The sequence below is a fragment of the Pectinophora gossypiella genome, chromosome 26 (assembly GCF_024362695.1).
Source record: "Pectinophora gossypiella chromosome 26, ilPecGoss1.1, whole genome shotgun sequence".
Taxonomy (NCBI): Eukaryota; Metazoa; Arthropoda; class Insecta; order Lepidoptera; family Gelechiidae; genus Pectinophora; species Pectinophora gossypiella.
Window position 1 is genome coordinate 2,736,115 of NC_065429.1, and position 19,644 is coordinate 2,755,758.

A 19,644-nucleotide genomic window follows, 5' to 3' on the forward strand; every position below is an offset into this window, starting at 1 on the left:
TAGTGTTTTTTAAATTATTTTAAGTTCCATACTTTTGCGACAGAAAATTCCACTTGATATCAACTCAGAATCATGGTCTGAATCATTTCTCAAAGTTTTCGTTACGATGTCACTAACACCACAGAGTGCAAAAATAATGCAAATTTTCAGTACTTTTATGAATACAAGCAATGGTTCGACCTGTTATATGAGTTTTGAGATTTCGGTTTTTAAAAAAAAACTATTTTGAATTAAACTAAAAATTATATTTTACTTTGAATTTGGAATTGAAATACAGATTTGGAAAAAACATAAATTAGAATAGAGTTGTGTACCGCGTGGTGGATGGGATCAGACTGACTAGATTGCGTGGGAAGAGGAGGCTAGGAGAATAAGGTACTGACTATTACAATTTAGATGAAATACAGAATTAGTGGTTTTTGGGTAAAGGTAAGCATTTCTACTAGCAATTGCATTCTATAACAACTTCCCCCGGAAAGACTAAACTTACGCATTTTAAGAATGCGAAGTTTATGCTATTTTATCTATTAGGCATTATGATTACCCTACTTTAAGTCTGGGGTGTGAAGTTGAAGGTAATTCTGTGATTTCGATACTTTCAGGATTTTCAGGATTATTGAGATTTTCAGGTTTCGTGACGGGAGAGCGGCATAATTTACAATATTTTGATTTCAGCATAATGTAGATTACAATAAGAACAATACTTAATACGCTAATTACAGATAAAGTTGGATAAGTATAATATAGTGTTTCAGTAATGTTTGGCTGATTCTTTAGTGATTTCAATTCTGTGATTAAATCATCAGTTTTATGCTTTATTCCGGATAAACTGTCAATATTTAGTGATGTTAGGTTTACGTATGTAATAGATGGTAATTGACTTTTATACTTATCCAAATTACAACAACTATCATTAATAATGTTAAAATCGGAATTTACCTCATTAACATAAATCTTAGAGCTAGACTTAGACAGTAATCGAATGTTTTTAAAATAAGCAATACAGTTATCAGGTAAGTTAAGAATACCAGTGCCGGATAAACTGAATTCTGATAAGTCTGTTTTGCATTCAATAGACAGTTTATTATTTTCAGATTGAACATACAACCATTTATCATCTTTGATTCTTTCCCAAATATTTATTTTACCGGTGAGAAATCTAGAATTACAAGATTTTGGCAATGACACTACAGATTTAGTTATTATCTCAAGTTCACAGTTAGAGCTAGTATCAACAGATGAATATTCATTTAGTTTGCTGCATATGAACAACTGAGAGCCAATTTGTTTACACTGGTCCAATTGCGATAAGGTGCAATAGGATGTTTTGTCTTCGCTTATTGCAATGTATCTAGTTGTGGGGATTATCATTGCATATGAGCTGGGATTCTGCGAATCATGAGGTACAGGTAGCGGGATATTCTGATATAAATAATATTTCATGTGATGTACTAGTGGAACTTTGAATACAAATATGATTTTATTATCTACACTATAACAACTTAACTCTGAAATTATCATTATCTTATGTATACTATCTAATTCTATTTTTATAGGAAATTCCCTATATCTTGGTAAATTGTTTACACTATTAATTAACTCATTATATAATTGAGTTGGGTTTAAAATTGCGGGATGTAACACGTTGCTTTTAGCAAATAAAATCGCGTTTAAAATATCATCTACCTTAAAGGAAAGGGTTAATAAACTAGTTTCAATTGTATTAATTATTTCGTTAATACTAAGCCTTACATTAAAAACATCTGATATGATAGATAAGTTCTTAAGGTTCAAACTTAATTTTTCAACAGCGTCATTCAAACGCGCTTCATTGGTATTTATTGTGTTTATGGTTTCATTAAAATTAGAGATTGCTGACTTTGCTAGCAATATATTATCTTCTATAAGAGAAGTTAACCTTTCGCTTTTATTTTGTAAAGTTTGAAGAGCGCTGTTATAACTAATTGCATCGTCCTCGTCCATAGTTCCGAAAACATGTTTGAAAACTGTACCAACTCCAGCAAACCACGCAGCGCGTTTTGACCGTTTAGAAATAAGGTGTGATATAGCGACATTATCTCTCATAACGTCTTGATAACGAGATTGAAGTGGTTGTAACGAATTATGACATTCTATGTCTTCCAAAACTTCGTTCTGTTGACACAGAAAACGGCATGTACCAATAGCTGAATTAATATTTTGTAAATGCGGAAGTATAAAAGAAACATCCACAGGAATAAGTATGTTTAGATCTTCATTTGTGATTTTCATGTGTCCCATGGGGTTGAAATAAATTCCTGGGTTACTGTGTATGGGAGTGATGACGCTTCCATACGTGAGCGATATGGAGCTGGAAATAAATAAGTAGAGTGTTATAACTAAAGTTGTAGTCTATACTATGTTAATACATACACGAGTAGGTATTATAGTTAAGCGGGTTTCACTTCGTCAAAGTGATGTCTCACGTGACGTCGGTTTATTAGAAGAGTCAAAGTATTGTTTGAATGGACCTTTATAATTTTGTATGGTCCTTTCCAAATAGGCGAGAGTGCCTTTCTTAGTCGCAGGTGATTCTTCAAATAGACAAGGTCACCTGTTTTGTAATTGGCTGGTCGAGAACGCTGATCATAATAATTCTTTGACTGTTCTTTGGATTTATTGATGTTTTCAATGGCCTTGCCGCGTGAGAATTTGAGTCTGTGTTGGAGTCGTTTCACGTATTCTGGATAAGTCGTATCTGAGCGTAGTTCATAGATAGAGTCGGGAATATGGGGTTTGTGTCCAAAAAGGAGTTCGTAAGGGGTAAATTGTGTTGTCGTGTGAATGTTAGTGTTATATGCCAACATGGCGGTATACACGTATATGTGCCAGTTAGTTTGATTCTCGTTAACATATGATTTAAGGTATTCCTTAAGGGTTGAATGACTGCGCTCAAGTGCGCCTTGAGTTTGGGGATGGTAGGGAGATGACCATAGTTGTTTTATTTTCAGGAGATCGCAAGTTCTTTTGAATAGTTCTGCGGTGAAGTTTGTACCCTGGTCGGTAAGTATAATTTTGGGAATACCAAATAGAGATATAAAATGAACTAAACATTCACATGTCTCTTCAGCAGTTGCATTTGAAATCGGGTATGCTACAGAGTATTTAGAAAGGTCATCTTGGAGAGTGAATATGAATTTGAGTTTGTTAGTGCCGGCTTCTGGTAGGGGACCTACGATGTCAAGACTGATGCGTTCAAATGGACTAGTAGATGTTGTAGTTATTTGCATAGGGGCCCTATTTGTTCTACGTAGAGCTTTGTTTATTTGGCATTCACTGCAATTTTTAACATAGTTTTCAACATCTGATCTCATATGTTTCCATAAATATTTTTCTCTGATCCTATTATACATTTTCGTGGATCCAAGATGGCCAGCAATAGGAATGTCGTGATTTTCTTTAAGGATTTTTGGGATTTCACTAGGAACTGGATAGATTAAGGTGTTATGGTGAATATTGACGGTGATGTTGGTGTTGTTAAAAAGGTAAAGTATGATATTGTAGATTCTGAGATAAGCGAGGTTTTCGAAGGGGTTCTTGAAATCGGATATGGCTATCTCAGTTACGTTTTCCTCGGATATTAACAATTCGTTTCTCAGATATTTTAGAGATTGGAATATATCAGAATAGGTAGTCTCATCAAAATGATGCACTTTAGTGAATAGGAAATAGAATATTTTGTTGTTTGTTTTTAGGATGTTGGATGTTTGTAGGGTTCTTTCTTTTTCCATGAATTCATTTGCGGCTTCGTGATTGGTAAGTATGTCCTCTACGTAAGGATTGCTTTCATCCATATCTATTGAGGTAGGTATTATGATAATTTTACATTTACTTTTCAGGAGTTCTTCGTTGTATTCTATGATAGTGACGTTGGGAGTAAAAGATTTGTTATTTATTGCTTTTAGACATTTACTGTATGTGTCATCATCGTTAAGGAATTGAAGAGGATCCAGAGGATTTTCAGGACTTGGAACAACGATAGGATTTTGCATGTTATTTGCAGGGTTCAAAACAGCATCGGGATTTGCAGGAACTTCGGGAGTTACAGGAGCTGCGGGACTTGCAGGGGCTTCAGAGGTTATAAGAGCTTCAGGATTTGTGGGAATTGATGGATTCGTTAGGTCTTCTGATATATCTTGGTTTTCAAAGAGGGGATCAATTTCAGGATTCAGCGAGAGTGGATTCAATTCGGGAAAAAGGTCTTCATCTACAAGGATTTGTTCAGGTGTGGTGATAGGATTTACGGGATATCTCGATAGAGCATCTGCGGCGCTATTGAGTTTACCCTTTCTGTAAATAATTTCATATTCGTATTCAGCGAGTTTCAGTCGCCAACGTTGGAGTTTGCTACTAGGATCAGTGTGATTGAAGAGCCACTTTAACGGTCTGTGATCTGTAACGATTAGGAATTTCCTCCCATACAGGTAAGGTCTGAAGGTTTTACAGCCGAATAGTACTGCCAACAGTTCCTTCTCTGTAGTGCTGTAATTACACTCGGATTTGTTCAAAGTGCGAGATGCATAGCCAACAGGTTGTTCCTTACCGACTTCGCCTTGAGAAAGAATAGCAGAGATGGCATAATTGGAAGCATCGCAAGTCAGAATAAATGGTTTTGTGAAATCTGGGTAAATAAGGACTGGCGCAGAGGTAAGTTGACTTTTTAGTTCCTCAAAGGCAAGTTGCTGTTCGTTGGTCCAGACAAAAGGGGTATCCTTTTTTAGAAGTGCAGTTAGGGGTTTGGAAATCTTTGAAAAATCTTTTATGAACCGGCGATAGTATGAGACAAGACCTAGAAATGACTTGATGTCTTTCGCAGATGTGGGTTTAGGAAAGTGAGTAACAGCCTTGACTTTTTCAGGGTTTGGTCGAACACCCTGATCACTGATGATGTGTCCCAAATAGGATACTTCCTTGCGAAGGAATTCACATTTGTCAGGCTGGAGCTTGAGATTGAAATTGCGTAAGCGTTGGAAAACTTCTGATAAATGTTTGATATGCATATCGAGGTCATGGGAGTAAATAACAATATCGTCAAGGTAGACGAAGCATTTGATACCTTGGAGACCAGTGAGACAAGTGTTCATAAGTCTTTGGAAGGTAGATGGGGCATTTTTAAGCCCAAAAGGCATTCTATTAAACTGAAAGTGTCCTTGAGGGACGGAAAATGCGGTTTTCTGAGCATCTTCCTCGGATACTTTGATCTGGTGAAATCCAGATGCTAGGTCCAAGGTTGAGAAATATTTACTGTTTCCTAATTGATCTAGAATCTCGGCAATTTGGGGAATAGGATAAGTTTCACCGATGGTGATGTCATTGAGTTTCCTGTAGTCAATGACTATACGCCATTTGCGTTCACCTGAGGCGTCCATCTTTTTGGGTACAACCCATATGGGTGAAGACCATGGAGATATGGAAGGGACAATAATTTCTTGGTCAAGCATTTTATCCATTTGCCTTTTTACCTCTTCTTTATGACATTCGGGAAATCTATATGATTTTGTATGAATAGGTGTCTCATTAGATGTTTTGATTTGGTGTTGGATCTTGGTAGTGAACGTGAGTTTATCATCGGGTAGATGGAAGACATCTGAGTATTTTGAACAAACTTCGAGGAGAGAACTCTTCTCTTCTGAATTGAGATGTGAGATTCTAAGCATGTCAAGGACTTTCTGTGTTCTGTCTCTAGCACTAACACATGGATTCTGTGATGTTTCCTTTATGGCAATAGAACTGACGTCCAAAGGGTCAATTTTGAGGTTGAGATCAGAGTCAATAGTAACAGGGCCTTCGGATGTATTTATGACGGAGATATTTATTCGATTATTAGGTTTAACCTTTACGACACAGTTGGCAATCAAAAGGGATTCAGAGAGATGTTGGTCAACTATAATGCCTTCTTTCATTTCAGGATTTTGTACTGTACACTCAATTACAGTTTCTGTACGAGGCGAGATTGTATAGATGGGTTTACAGTATTTCATTTTTACGATTACAGAACGAATTTGTAGTGTATTTTTATTATAATCGATTTTCCCATTTTGATTATTAAGAAGATCACTTCCGAGAATGCCATCATAATCGAGGCTAATTGTGTCGACTACGTGGAATCTATGGGACATGTCAGGTATGACTTTTGGAAAAAGGTTCAGTTGAAAGGACCCTGATGTGGCCATGATTTTATCATTGGAGTCTATACCTTTGAGTTGGATTATATGGTCATCGAGAGCAGGTAAGTATTTGATTGCTTGTTTTTTGATCAGGCTTACACATGAGCCAGTGTCAACAAGGAAGGACAAAGGACGGTCAGCAACAACGGTTTTTAGAACAATGTGAGGTAAGAATTTCTTATTAGTATTCGAGGTCACTTCATATATTTTGTGTTGATTTGATTTAGAAGGATTGGTGGTTGTCGCAGTAATAGGAGTTGTAGTTTGTCCTTTATCGGATACAGGGAATACAGAGCGAGGATTGTCAGTTTGAGTCTGGTTACCTTGTCGGTTAGTATTTTTGGGTTTACAGGACACAATGTGCGGACTGTCAATTTGGGGCTGGTTACCCTGTCGGTTAGTCTTTTTGGGTTCAGAGGATACAGTGTGAGGACTGTCAGTTTGGGGCTGGTTACCCTGTCGGTTAGTCTTTTTGGGTTCAGAGGATACAGTGTGAGGACTGTCAGTTTGGGGCTGGTTACCCTGTCGGTTAGTCTTTTTGGATTCAGAGGATACAGTGTGAGGATTGTCAGTTTGGGGCTGGTTACCCTGTCGGTTAGTCCTTTTGGATTCAGAGGATACAGTGTGAGGACTGTCAGTTTGGGGCTGGTTACCCTGTCGGTTAGTCCTTTTGGATTCAGAGGATACAGTGGTTGATAAAGTCAAGACGTCGGCTTTGTTAAATGTCTGTCCCGTGCGACGTCTATCCGAGACATTATTTAGTTTAAACTTTCAGCATTATTGTCTTCAGCAGAAGGCTCCACTGTATAACCTGGATTGTCTGGAGTGCTCGGGTAAACCTCGTTAACGAAATTCACATTTCTCGAATTGAAATTCGGTCTAAAGGGTTGTCCTGAGAAACTCTGCCTAGCACGGTTATTATTATATTCGCGTTTTCTGCATTTGTCGATAGTATGCCCTGGGTTCTTACAATATCGACAGATTGGGACATTGCTTGTATGAGGCGATTGAGTCAGTGCTAGTGGTTGCGGGTTGTTAGTAGGTGCTTTTTGAGATGGACGAGAGCGCTCAAAGAAATTGTTATGGGTTTGTTTTTTGTGAAGGTTTTGAGATATCTTGTCCTCCGAAATAGCAAAATTTATAGCTTCATTTAAAGTAGATGGATCTTTACATCTGACAATTGTACTGAGATTTGGGGTAAGGCCCATAACAAAAGTGTGTAAAGCAAGATCCTCCATAGCAGCGACCCGACCAGCCAGTTCACCCTTTTTCTTAGTTGGGATAGATACGTTAATCTCTGTAAGGAGTTTGCTTAAACAGGTCTCAATTCTAAGGGCAAAGTGGTTGACCGGTTCGTTGTTGTTCTGTCTGCATGACTGGAGTTCCGAGAGAAGGTGAGTGTAGTGCTTCTTCTCGCCGAAGTTTTCTTTTAAGAACTCCTCTAGCTGGTCCCAATTTTCGAAATCTTTAATAGAACATGCTGACTCGGCTCTACCCTCAAGTTGACTTAGTATGTATTTGAACAAAATGTCTCGTTGTGAAAGGGCCGCTAGGTCGATTGCATTGCGGCAGTTGCTCAGAAATGCATTTAACCTTTCTCTGTTGCCATCGAATTTAAATATGAATTTCGTGAGGATGTTGAGGTCGATTTCTTTGATAGTTGTAGTCGAACCTGATGCCGTAGCCATATTGATGAATTTATTAGGCTCGGATAGTCTGAATGCGGCCTTAGGAGAGTTCGGTTCTTCGAATAGATAAGTGGTTGCGTAGGCGCAGACGTCGTGGTATGCACTGACACTGTGTGATATAGTTAAATTGTACTTACAATATGCACGATATTAACACACCAAACATGATGAAAAACTGCAAGTTTTCACACAACACAGAAATAGTAGAACGTTTTGTAGTATTTATCACAATATTCACAGCGAAACGTTTTTATTTTCACTACTACAGTGAATTGGAAACAGTGGAAACAGCGGAAAAATTATCACTATTGCACAGTAGAAATTGTAGACAGTTTTTCACTTTTAACTGTAGAAACGGCGAAATGTTTTTATTTTTTACACTGTCGCGATACTGCGGAGACGATTCCGGGGACCTTTAAAGATCCCTTAGCGCTGCCACCAAATGTTATATGAGTTTTGAGATTTCGGTTTTTAAAAAAAAACTATTTTGAATTAAACTAAAAATTATATTTTACTTTGAATTTGGAATTGAAATACAGATTTGGAAAAAACATAAATTAGAATAGAGTTGTGTACCGCGTGGTGGATGGGATCAGACTGACTAGATTGCGTGGGAAGAGGAGGCTAGGAGAATAAGGTACTGACTATTACAATTTAGATGAAATACAGAATTAGTGGTTTTTGGGTAAAGGTAAGCATTTCTACTAGCAATTGCATTCTATAACAGATCGTATAGGCGTCAGACGTCGCACACACAGATGCGCGTGTACGACCACGGCATAGAACAAATGAGGTTGGAAAGGCCCTAACGCACATTTTTTATCAACTCCACTCTCTTTTACTAAGTACAGTCATGAGCAATATAATGTACCCACTTTAGGACTCTGTCGCAGTAACATATTTGACATTTAGTGAGACTTACAGTTCAATTTGTCAAAAAAGTGAATGTGACCAAAGTGTATACATATTAATGCTCATGACCGTACATCTGCAAACAGATTTAAGTACAGTTCTACTATAGTTCTACTTACCTACTGCTTCTCAAATTCCATAGCCACTTTACCGGCAATCTATAAGTATTTTGTGTAATAGACTGCAACTTTATCATTACTTTTCCTAAGATACTGCTTACAAAAGTATTTTTTAGATAAATAGCCGATAATACCAAGGCTTTTTTACCATGAGTCTATGTTTAATTTTTTGCACTGCAGGTTATATAATGCATATATATTATTCGCGGAGGTCCGTGCATCGTGAAGTTTGCGAACGAGTGGAGTGCAAAGTTGAAATATGAACTATACTCTGTTATGGCGCGCGTGCCGAGTTCCCTTGGCCCTTCCAACCTTTTTTTTCTATTCCGTGTGTACGATAACGTCAATGTGTGGTTAGTGCTCCACCTCACAACCCACACGATAGAAGAAAAAGAATGTGTGGTGTAGGGATTGCAATCCGGAAAAACGGATCCGGTAATCCGGCATCATTTAATGGTTACCGGATCCGGTACCAATATACCGGATCCGAAGACCGGATCCGGTGCTAGCAGTTTGTGGGAAAATAATATAGCTGTTGCATGAGTAGGTACTTTAAATACTTGATAATTAATATTGTTACTTATAAATTGATCTATCTGTGAAAGTGAATCTAGAAAGACTGAGCTACTCGTTACGTCGTAAAATTATTACTAGTTACCTATATTACTAAATTTTAATTGTTTTCTTGTTGTCTATTTGTCTTAGCATTGGTTAGGAAATAAAGTCGATTTTATATATTTGTGATTTATTTTTTATAAACTACCTAAATGTAAGTGCAGTGACACTTGATTAACTCACTTATTTTGTACAAAAAAGCGAAAATCATCTTGATCCTTCGGTCGGATCCGGCCGGACTGAAAATGACGCCGGATTGCAATCACTAGTGTGGTGTCTGTGTAAAACGCGGTGTTTTGTACGTAGTGTCTGGGGCGTGCTTAGGTTACCGTTAGTCATCATTTAGGGCATACTTGGGGGAAAAGGATCCGTCTTCGGGCGGTGGTTTCTTCATCTTGTACATGTGACTCCATGGAGCTGCTGGCAACGTTTCCCACGGCTGCCCCAGCACCCTCATCCATACCTCACCACGAACCACCACCAGGCACCTGTCAACGTTAGAAGATTGGTCAACAAATAAAAAATAAATCTATTAACCTAAGTAAAAGACCTAATCTTGATTGGAGATGTCATTAGAAAAGGTCGGCCTTCGTGGTCCAGTGGTTTGAGCGTTGGGCTCACGATCCGGAGGTCCCGGGTTCAAATCCCGGTGAGGACATATCACAAAAATCACTTTGTGAACCCTAGTTCAGTTAGGACATTACAGGCTGATCACCCGATTGTATTCGGAAGGCACGTTAAGGTATTGGTCCCGGTTACTACTTACTGATGTAAGTAAGTAGTCGTTAAATGAGCCATGTCAGGAGCCTTTGGCGGCTCAATAGTAATCCTGACACCAGGGTTCATGGGCTTGGTAATCCACCTCATAACCCACACGATAGAAGAAATTAGAAAAGGTTCAGTACGATCTACTTTGAACCAGCGTGCGTGTATGAAACGATAGATGAATGTGGAGGAAGCAAGAGAAGTGTGTCAGGATCGAAGCAAATGGAATTCCATAGTCTCTGCATACCCCGGTGAGAAATATGCGTGAGTTTATGTAATGTGAATCCAAGTGGCTATCTGGGCTGTTAAAAAGACCTCATTGAAGCAATAATAATTCGCTTAAAAAGCGTGGAACCTTCCAAGATGGCGCTGTACAAATTTTCCTTCGTTTAACCTCTCACTTCGCAGGTTCGAATCCAGCACAGGCGTAAACCAATGATCGTCGAATTTGTTTTCGAATTCATGTTTGGATCATAAATGATTATCACGTGCTCAGCAGTGAAGGAAAACATCGTGAGGAAACCCACATTCCCGAGAAATCCATTTTCGGAGGTACGTGACCTAAGCATTGGGCTGGTTTTCCCTTCGCGGGTTAGAAGGTCAGACAGGCAGGCGCTTCTGTAAAAAAGCGGACCTGTCAAATCTTCAGTTAGGTAAAGCGGACCCTGTGAAAAACGGGATTATGCTGGGTAGATGGATGAATGGATACCTGAGCCTGGTGCAGCAATACGGGAACTGCATATTGGTGTCCTCCACGACTTCCTCGCACTCGATGGCGGACTCCGGAGCCTCCACTCGCTTGCACCTGTGAAGAAATCATCATTACATTTAGCAATTCATTTGAAAAACAAGAACAAACAAGGCCGATAGCTAGGATAGTTAAACATTTTCCCCGGATGCCATTCCCTTCTTGGCCGGCCAAATGGTGCGCACGTACCCGACAGTGTAGATGGCGAGATTCCGTCCACCAGGCTGGCACCTATGCCTGGTGCAGGAGTACGCGTCTGCCCACTCCGTGTAAGCAGCGTGTTTCCTCATCGTCCGAGGATCCGTGCAAACTGGTAACAAAACATACATGGTGTCAGTGACATCGTAACGAAAACTTTGGGGGATGTTTCAGACCATGATTCTGAGTTAATCAAGTGGAATTTGCCGTCGCAAAAGTATGGAACTGAAAATAATTCAAAAATACACTATTCTCATGAATTTTCCGACGGCTTTCACTTGATATTAACTCAGAATCATGCCTAAACCAATGATTGTCGAATTTGTTTTCGAATTCATGTTAAGATTCGTGTCACGTGCTCAGCGGCTTAGGAAAACATCATGAGGAAACCCACATTCCCGAGAAATAGGTACATTTTCGGAGGTATGTGACCTATCCTGTATTGGGCTGGTTTTCCCTTCGCGGGTCGGAAGGTCAGACAGGCAGTCGCTTCTGTAAGGCAAGCGAACCCTGTGAAAAACGGGATAATATTAGAGAGATGATGATTAACTTAGAATTATGATCTGAATCATCCCCCTCAGTATTCGTTACGATGTTACTAACACTGTTTATACAGATACATAAACTGCCTATATACGTCCCACTGCTGGGCACAGGCCTCCCCTCAATCAACCGAAGAGGTTTATACAGATATAAACACCATTTATACAGGTTTAAACACTATTTATATAGGTATAACACTGTTTATACAGATATAAACACTATTTATACAGGTATAACACTGTTTATACAGATATAAACACTATTTATACAGGTATAACACTATTTATACAGATATAAACACTATTTATACAGGTATAACACTGTTTATACAGATATAAACACTATTTATACAGGTATAACACTGTTTATAAAGATATAAACACTATTTATACAGGTATAACACTGTTTATACAGATATAAACACTATTTATACAGGTATAACACTATTTATACAGGTATAACACTGTTTAAAAATAAATAAATAAATATACTTTATTGCACTTAACAACTAGTTACATCACAAACAAGAAATGGACGTTTACAAGGGTGGACTTATCTCTAAGAGAGATCTCTTCCAGCCAACCCAGAGGTAGTATTAGAGAGTTTAACAGATATAAACACTATTTATACAGATTTAAACACTATCTATACAGGTATAAACACTATTTATACAGGTGTAACACTGTTTATACAGGTATAAACGGTAATATATTGCCGTTCCTGAGAATGTTTCCATTTTGAGAACATTAATCTGCAAAAAGAGTTTTATTGCCTAGCCTTTAGTAGCTACAAGAAAGAACATTTTGAATAAAGAAAGCACCCAGAGTCCAACAACAGGAATATTCCCAGAACATTTTCAGTTCAATACTTTTGCAACGGAAAATTCCACTTGATGTCAACTCAGAATCATGTTCTGAATCATCCCTCAAAATTTTCGTTACGATGTCACTCTTTGTATAGGGGGGTTAAAATGGCCACATCGAAGCAATTCAGCTAAGAAAGGAATATTGCTATTTGACATTTGTTTGCATTGCGCACTTACTTTTATATGCACAAATGTCAAATTGCAATATTGCTTTCTTAGATGAATTTTATTGTTTCGATGTGGCCATTTTTACCCCGTAGTTTATACCTTTGCCTACCCCTTAAGGAATACAGGCGTGGCTATGTATTTAAAACTTCAAAAATACTTACATTGACCCTTATAAGACGCCTCTGTGGCTGGACCACCTTTTACAATCACAAAAACACCCAAAAATATGTAAAAAGCCAACATTTTTGGTAAATTTTAATGTACAAATGCATAAATCAAAGTTGTTGCATTTTAGACATGGGCAATCGGTGTGTGGATTCGAAGTGAAAGCATTTGTTTGGACCGAGTGGACGTACGTTCCATTCTAGGTAGAGTTGCGCAGAAAATTGTCTTGCGAACAAAGGGTTATAGTTTTTTTACTATGCGCAGACTATTTTGGTAAACGCAGGTGTCTCTAACGACTTATACAACTGTCTGAAACACAGATGGAGTTCAGCCCCTAAAAAGCCCACATTGAAGCAATTAATCTAAAAAAAAACTAAACCCGACTACGAAAAAATCACGCTCTAAAAACATACATACATACATAAACTCGCGCCCATTATCGTCCCCCATTAGCGCCAATTAGTCTCTGCTTACCCCGGTGGGAGGAGCTCGGTGGCGCAGCGGTAAACGCGCTCGGCCTGCGATTGTTGAAGTTAAGCAACTTTCGCATAGGCCGGTCATAGGATGGGTGACCACAAAAAAAAAGTTTTCATGTCGAGCTCTTCCGTGCTTCTTTTGGAGTCATACCTTAGTGGCCGCGTTCAGAGGGTTGATGTGCATGGCTCCAGATCGTGTGGATCTAACGTCACTATAGGCGTCCCGCAGGGCTCAATTCTAGGTCCATTTCTATTCCTAGTTTACATAAACGACCTACCTAGTCTTGTAAAACATGAGGTGGTGCTGTTTGCAGATGATACCTCCTTACTTTTTAAAGTAAAGAGACGACAAGATTCCTTTGACGATGTAAACAACGCCATTTCAGAGGTAGTGGATTGGTTTACTGTAAACAACCTGCTACTTAATGAAAATAAAACAAAATATGTTTATTTTACGTTATCGAATGTTAGTAGGCCCCTCGATTCTATTATTGTAAAAAATAAGGAATTGGACCTCACGGATACTGCTGTATTTTTGGGAATTACTTTGGACGCTAAGTTGCAATGGAGTCCTCATATTGATAAGTTGTCCAAAAGGCTCAGCTCAGCAGCATTCGCGGTCAAAAAAATTCGTTTAATAACCGATGTAGAAACCGCGCGATTAGTTTATTTTGCCTACTTCCACAGTCTAATGTCGTACGGCATCTTGCTGTGGGGTCATGCTGCAGATATGAACAGCATTTTTGTTCTGCAAAAGCGAGCCATTCGGGCGATTTACAAATTGGGACCCAAGATGTCACTTAGAAATAAAGGAGATCATCGAATTTCGGCCCAGAAGTCAAAGTGCCGGCCAAAAAATAATTTTGCTATATTCCGTTAGATCTTATCCGTCTGAGTATTTATTACTATGGCACCAAAGCTGTAGGGTCAATATCTTCGGTTTTATTCGAATTAAAAGAACTGTATTTTTCATACATTTTTGGTGAAAATGTAAAGTGCCGGCCAATTAACAAAAATGGTATATATCTTTAGAACTTATCCGTCTGAGCATTTATTACTATGACACCAAAGCTGTAGCGTCAATATTTTCGGTTTTATTCGAATTAAAAAAAAACTTGTATTTTTCATACATTTTGGTGAAAATGTGAAGTGCCGGCCAAGAAACAATATTGGTATATCCCGTTAAAACTTATCCATTTGACCATTTATTATTATGGCACCAAACGTCTATGACCATTATTTTGGCTTTTATTGGACTTTACGTTTTAGTTTCTATGTGAAAAGTGCCGGTCAGCAAAAACACATGTCAAAACTATCGAGAATATACCTGTAAACATTGTTCACTATGACAATAAACGTGTATGACCATTAGTTTGGCTGTTGTTGGATTTTTAAAACCTCGATTTTTGATTTATTTTGTTATAAAATAAAATATGACAGGCGCGTTATTTAAAGGATCGTCAGAATGTTTATTACTATGACATTAAACGTCTATGACCACTATTTAGAACTCAAATAGATATCTCCAAAATCAGGAGTTTTCATAGATACCTACACTTTGGCGAAAAAAGTTTTATCTGGCGATAATGCAGGTAAAGGCGTAATATCGTGGTCGTCATTGGACACATTTTTATAAATCAAAAATAGGTTTTCGTTTGACCACTATCTCACCTGATGGTGATACACGCTTTAGAAGCTTATTTTTTTTTAAGAAATGTGAGGTACTGTGCTATATCGGCCGAGTAGCACCAGGATATTGTGATCGGCATACATGCAAAGTATAACTGCCCGACTCCTGTCTTCCCTAACAGCTTCTTCAGACGTCATGCCAAAATACGAGTTTCGTCACTAGATGGCAAGCTTATCTTTGGAGGGTGGTAAACATCTACGATCAAGATGAATCAATACCATAATTCAACCTAAACTTAGGCCGTAACGTTAACGGCCGAGTCGAATGCAAAAACTACAGCCAACGTCGTATCTAAAATCAGATAGTATTAATATTGAAGTTCACCTAACAACACACAAAACAATAACACAAAGTATTTATCTGACTAATAACTAGTCATTGGGAAAGCTCTGCTTGTTGTCATTGTTAAAATGTATATAAAAAAAGATTTTTTAAAAAGTCAAAACGCCAAAGTCTACATTTGGTAATATAGTAAAAAAATACGTTTCAAGTAATTTACCAAAAGATTTGACTTATTTTGTATCGCTGGCTGACATTTTCCCATTTGAACCAAAACGGAAAGAGAGACGAATAAAAGTCATAATAATGGTCAAAAATGTTTCGCGCCAGATTATTAAATGTTCTAAAGGTCCTTTGTAATCCGCCGTACCGCAATTTTTGCCCAAAGCACTTTATTTTTAAACAAAATAAATAAGAAATCAAGATTTTTAAAATAAACTAAAAGCCAAACTAATGATTGTACACGTTTGCTGCTATAGAAAAAAATGTTAATAGGCATCTACTCGATACTCTCTACATGGTATTTTTGCTGGTCGGCACTTTTCACATTTGAACTAAAACGTAAATTCCAATAAAAGTCAAAATAATGGTCATAAATGTTTGGTGTTATATTAAAAAATATTGAGAAACAACTATTAGACAGATTCGACGTACTTTTTTCGATTGCCGGCATTTTAACATATTAACCAAAACGGAAAGTCCAATAAAAGTCAAAATAATGGTCATAGAAGTTTGGCGCCATACTAATAAATGTTCTAACGGTCCTTTGTAATAGGCCTGTATCCCTTTTTTTCCCAACGGACATAATATTTTTTTTTACAAAATGTATGAAAAATCGTGATTTTTAAAATCCAATTAAAGCCAAACTAATGGTTATACACGTTTGGTGTCATAGTAAAAAATGTTCAGAGCAATCTACTCGAAAGGTTCGACACATTTTTTTTCTCTGGCCGGCACTTTCAAATTTGGGCCGGCCAAAGTATGGAGAGCCGATGATCTCCTTTAAAGAAATTAATATTTTAACTTTGGCATCACAATATATCTTTGAAAACTTAATATATGTAAAAAAACATATAGGATTATTTGCAAAAAATAGCGATCGGCACATTGTTAATACCAGGAACAAAAATAAACTTGCTTTACAAGTCAGTCGATTACATAAGATTACTAAATCTTTTAAGGGGCAATGTATACGTTTTTACAATAAGATTCCCATTGACATTCAGAATTTGCCTTTCAACTGTTTTAAGACAGTAGTTAAACAAAAACTTTACAAAAAAAGGTTATTATAAAGTTAGTGATTATTTAGAAGATATGAATGCATGGGATTAACTGTCTGAGAACTGATATTAGGCAGCTAAATTACTCAATTGTATACCAATATTTTATGTTTTATGTTTATTTTTATTTTTTTAAAGAACGTCTAGGGCCCTGTGCCGAGGTTTTTCTTACAGCTTCTTTTCCCCGGCTATACAGGTTGTGAGAAGCTGCAGTAGTTTTAGGCGGATGAGACGTTCGTTATGTAAAATTGACGATTCAAAGTGTAACTATGTTACCTACTGAATAAAGATATTTTTGAATTTGAATTTGAATTTGAATAAGGCACGTTAAGCCGTTGGTCCCGGCTGCATTAGCAATCGTTAATAACCACCAATCCGCACTGGGCCCGCGTGATGGTTTAAGGCCCGATCTCCCTATCCATCCATAGGGAAGGCCCGTGCCCCAGCAGTGGGGACGTTAATGGGCTGATGATGATGATAAGAGCTAGGAGACGATTTTTCATATATTTTCCGAAAATTCTTCCAAAACATTTTCCCTCCGCCAGTACAATCCCTCAATACGATCGTAAAATCGAATATTCACAAACAAAGTAAAAGTACTTCCGGTCATTAAGTGCTATTCTACACAAATTGCAATCTTAACACCTCGAGGTAAGAGCTATCAAACTCAATGCTTGTAACAAAGGCACTGAAAGATTACAAAAAAACTGCTTTTTTTTTTCAATATCACGTGGCATGCCATGGAGTTTTGCCAACGGTAGACGCACAGCGTACAAGAGTCATTATCACTAAAGCCTTTTAGCTTAGCACTACGTCTGTATCCCCGAAGGGGTAGGCTGGTGTAGTAGGCTGCTGGGGGTGTACATGTCGTGGCCAGATCGTAAAATTGATCATTTCATGATGTGGTCGACCATATCATGAAATGGTCATATTTCATGAAATGGCCAACTTAAATTGACCATATCGTTGAAACGTCAACGTTTAATGATATAGCAATCAACGTTTGGCCATATCGTTAATGTAGGCGGTGTCCATGCTATGTGGTGTAATAAAAATGCGAATAGTCGATTAATTTCTTAGGTTCAAAATTATGTACCTATTTGATATGGAAAATTGAACAATATTATAACATTGATTCATCGAATATAATATCAATCAAGTTTTAAATATAATCGACGCCAGCGCCACTATCGGTGGATAATGTTACCCCGTAATTTTACGATATGTTTGCCAACGTTTGGACATATCATGAAGTAATCATGCATTTCGTTGGTCATATCATTAAACGTTTTGTATTCATTGATCTTTTGATTCTTTTGATTGATTGATTGAAGAGGCAAGATGATTGGACACCTAATAAGACACGACGAATTCATTAAAAACATCATAGAAGGAAAGCTAGAAGGAAAGAGAGGAAGGGGAAGACCAAGAAGAGCTTACATGGAACAGATTAAAGAAAAGGTTAACGTCGTGTCTTATAGGGAAGTCAAGGAATTGGCCTTTGATAGACTGGAATGGAAAATGCTACACCGACAAGAGCGTGGCTCTTAAATTGATGATGATGATGATTCATTGATCTGGCCACACTACATCATGATGTGGCCAACGAAAGTTGTTCTATTTCATGAAATACGACCATTTCATGAAATGGTCGATCATTTCATGAAATGATCAATTCTATGATCTGGCCACGACATACACACTCCTCCTACGGCGTGCCTATTGCCAATAACTCTCTCCAGGTTTAGGTCACATACCTCCGAAAATGCATTTCTCGGCATGTGGGTTTCCTCACGATGTTTTCCTTTACAGCTGAGCACGTGATAATCATTTATGATCCAAACATGAATTTGAAAACAAATTCGACAATCATTGGTTTAGGTCTGTGCTGGATTCGAACCTGCGACATCAAAGTGAGAAGCAAGCGTTCTACCAACTGGGCTACCACGCACGGCTTATACGACATACACCTACATTTTTGGAATAAGTATAAACATTAAACAACATAGTGAAGGTAATTCTTCTTCTTCTATCGTGTGGATTGAGAGGTACATTACCAACCTCATCAACCCTGGTGTCAGGGTTATTATTGAGCCGCCAAAGGCACCTGACATGGCTCATGTAACGACTACTTACTTACATCATTAAGTAGTAACCGGGACCTACGGCTTAACGTGCCTTCCGAAGCACGGATCATCTTACTTTTTGGACAATCAGGTGATCAGCCTGTAATGTCCTAACCAAACTAGGGATCACAAAGTGATTGTTGTGATATGTCCCCACCGGGATTCGAACCCGGGACCTCCGGATCGTGAGCCCAACGCTCAACCACTGGACCACAGAGGTCGTCAGTTAAGGTAATAAAAAAAAAGTGAAGGTAATAAAAAACTTCTACTGTTCCACTCCCACAAAGTTTAATTTGAAAATAGAAATATGGACGATTTAACCTTCAACTTGTAGGGTTCCGTAAGAGAAATTTCCGACCAAGTAGTAATACCACATGCGACAAGTCATTAGCGCCAAAATGGCGGGACCAGTTGCATAATGTTGAAATTGTGTTGAAATGAGGCTTTTCGGCGGGAAACGGGAACGGGACAGTTGCTTTCTTCATTGAGTAATCTAAATAATTAATACGATTAAGTTAGTCGGAAGACATTCGCGAGTGTTATTATATTGGAGTATTCAATGAACAAAGTGTATCTGCCTATTTTCGCTTCGTGCCGGGAAGCCGCTTCATACCTCAAAAGTTTATGCGGACTTTTGAGTTAATTCGTTTGGGGTTCGGAGTAGGAGTCTACTCCGAGGGTGGGGGCTTAGGTTTCATCATCATCACCTTTCACCATTTCATTAATCATCAAGAAAAAAAATACGTCAGACATGGCTGTATGGGCATAGTTCCCTTTGCCTTACCCTTCGGGGAAAACCAA

The 19,644-nt window shown here is 38.1% G+C and overlaps 4 protein-coding genes across 9 annotated transcripts in view; 1 reads left to right on the top strand and 3 right to left on the bottom strand.

Annotated features, from left to right (window-relative positions):
- LOC126378402 (uncharacterized) overlaps positions 1–19,644 on the bottom strand; it is a 128,331-nt gene that overhangs the window by 99,923 nt on the left and 8,764 nt on the right. The window lies entirely within an intron of this gene.
- The window catches only part of LOC126378477 (aldo-keto reductase AKR2E4-like), a 305,847-nt gene that overhangs the window by 58,192 nt on the left and 228,011 nt on the right, over positions 1–19,644 (top strand). The window lies entirely within an intron of this gene.
- The window catches only part of LOC126378536 (protein quiver-like), a 112,776-nt gene that overhangs the window by 31,547 nt on the left and 61,585 nt on the right, over positions 1–19,644 (bottom strand). The gene's annotated exons all lie outside the window — the stretch shown is intronic.
- On the bottom strand, positions 189–8,615 carry LOC126378392 (uncharacterized). Its single transcript, XM_050026716.1, has 2 exons — positions 8,032–8,615; positions 189–2,350 (listed from the first exon to the last, which is right to left on the bottom strand). Exons 1-2 carry the CDS (start codon positions 8,058–8,060, stop codon positions 541–543), a joined length of 1,839 nt encoding a protein of 612 aa, XP_049882673.1. The 5' UTR covers positions 8,061–8,615; the 3' UTR covers positions 189–540.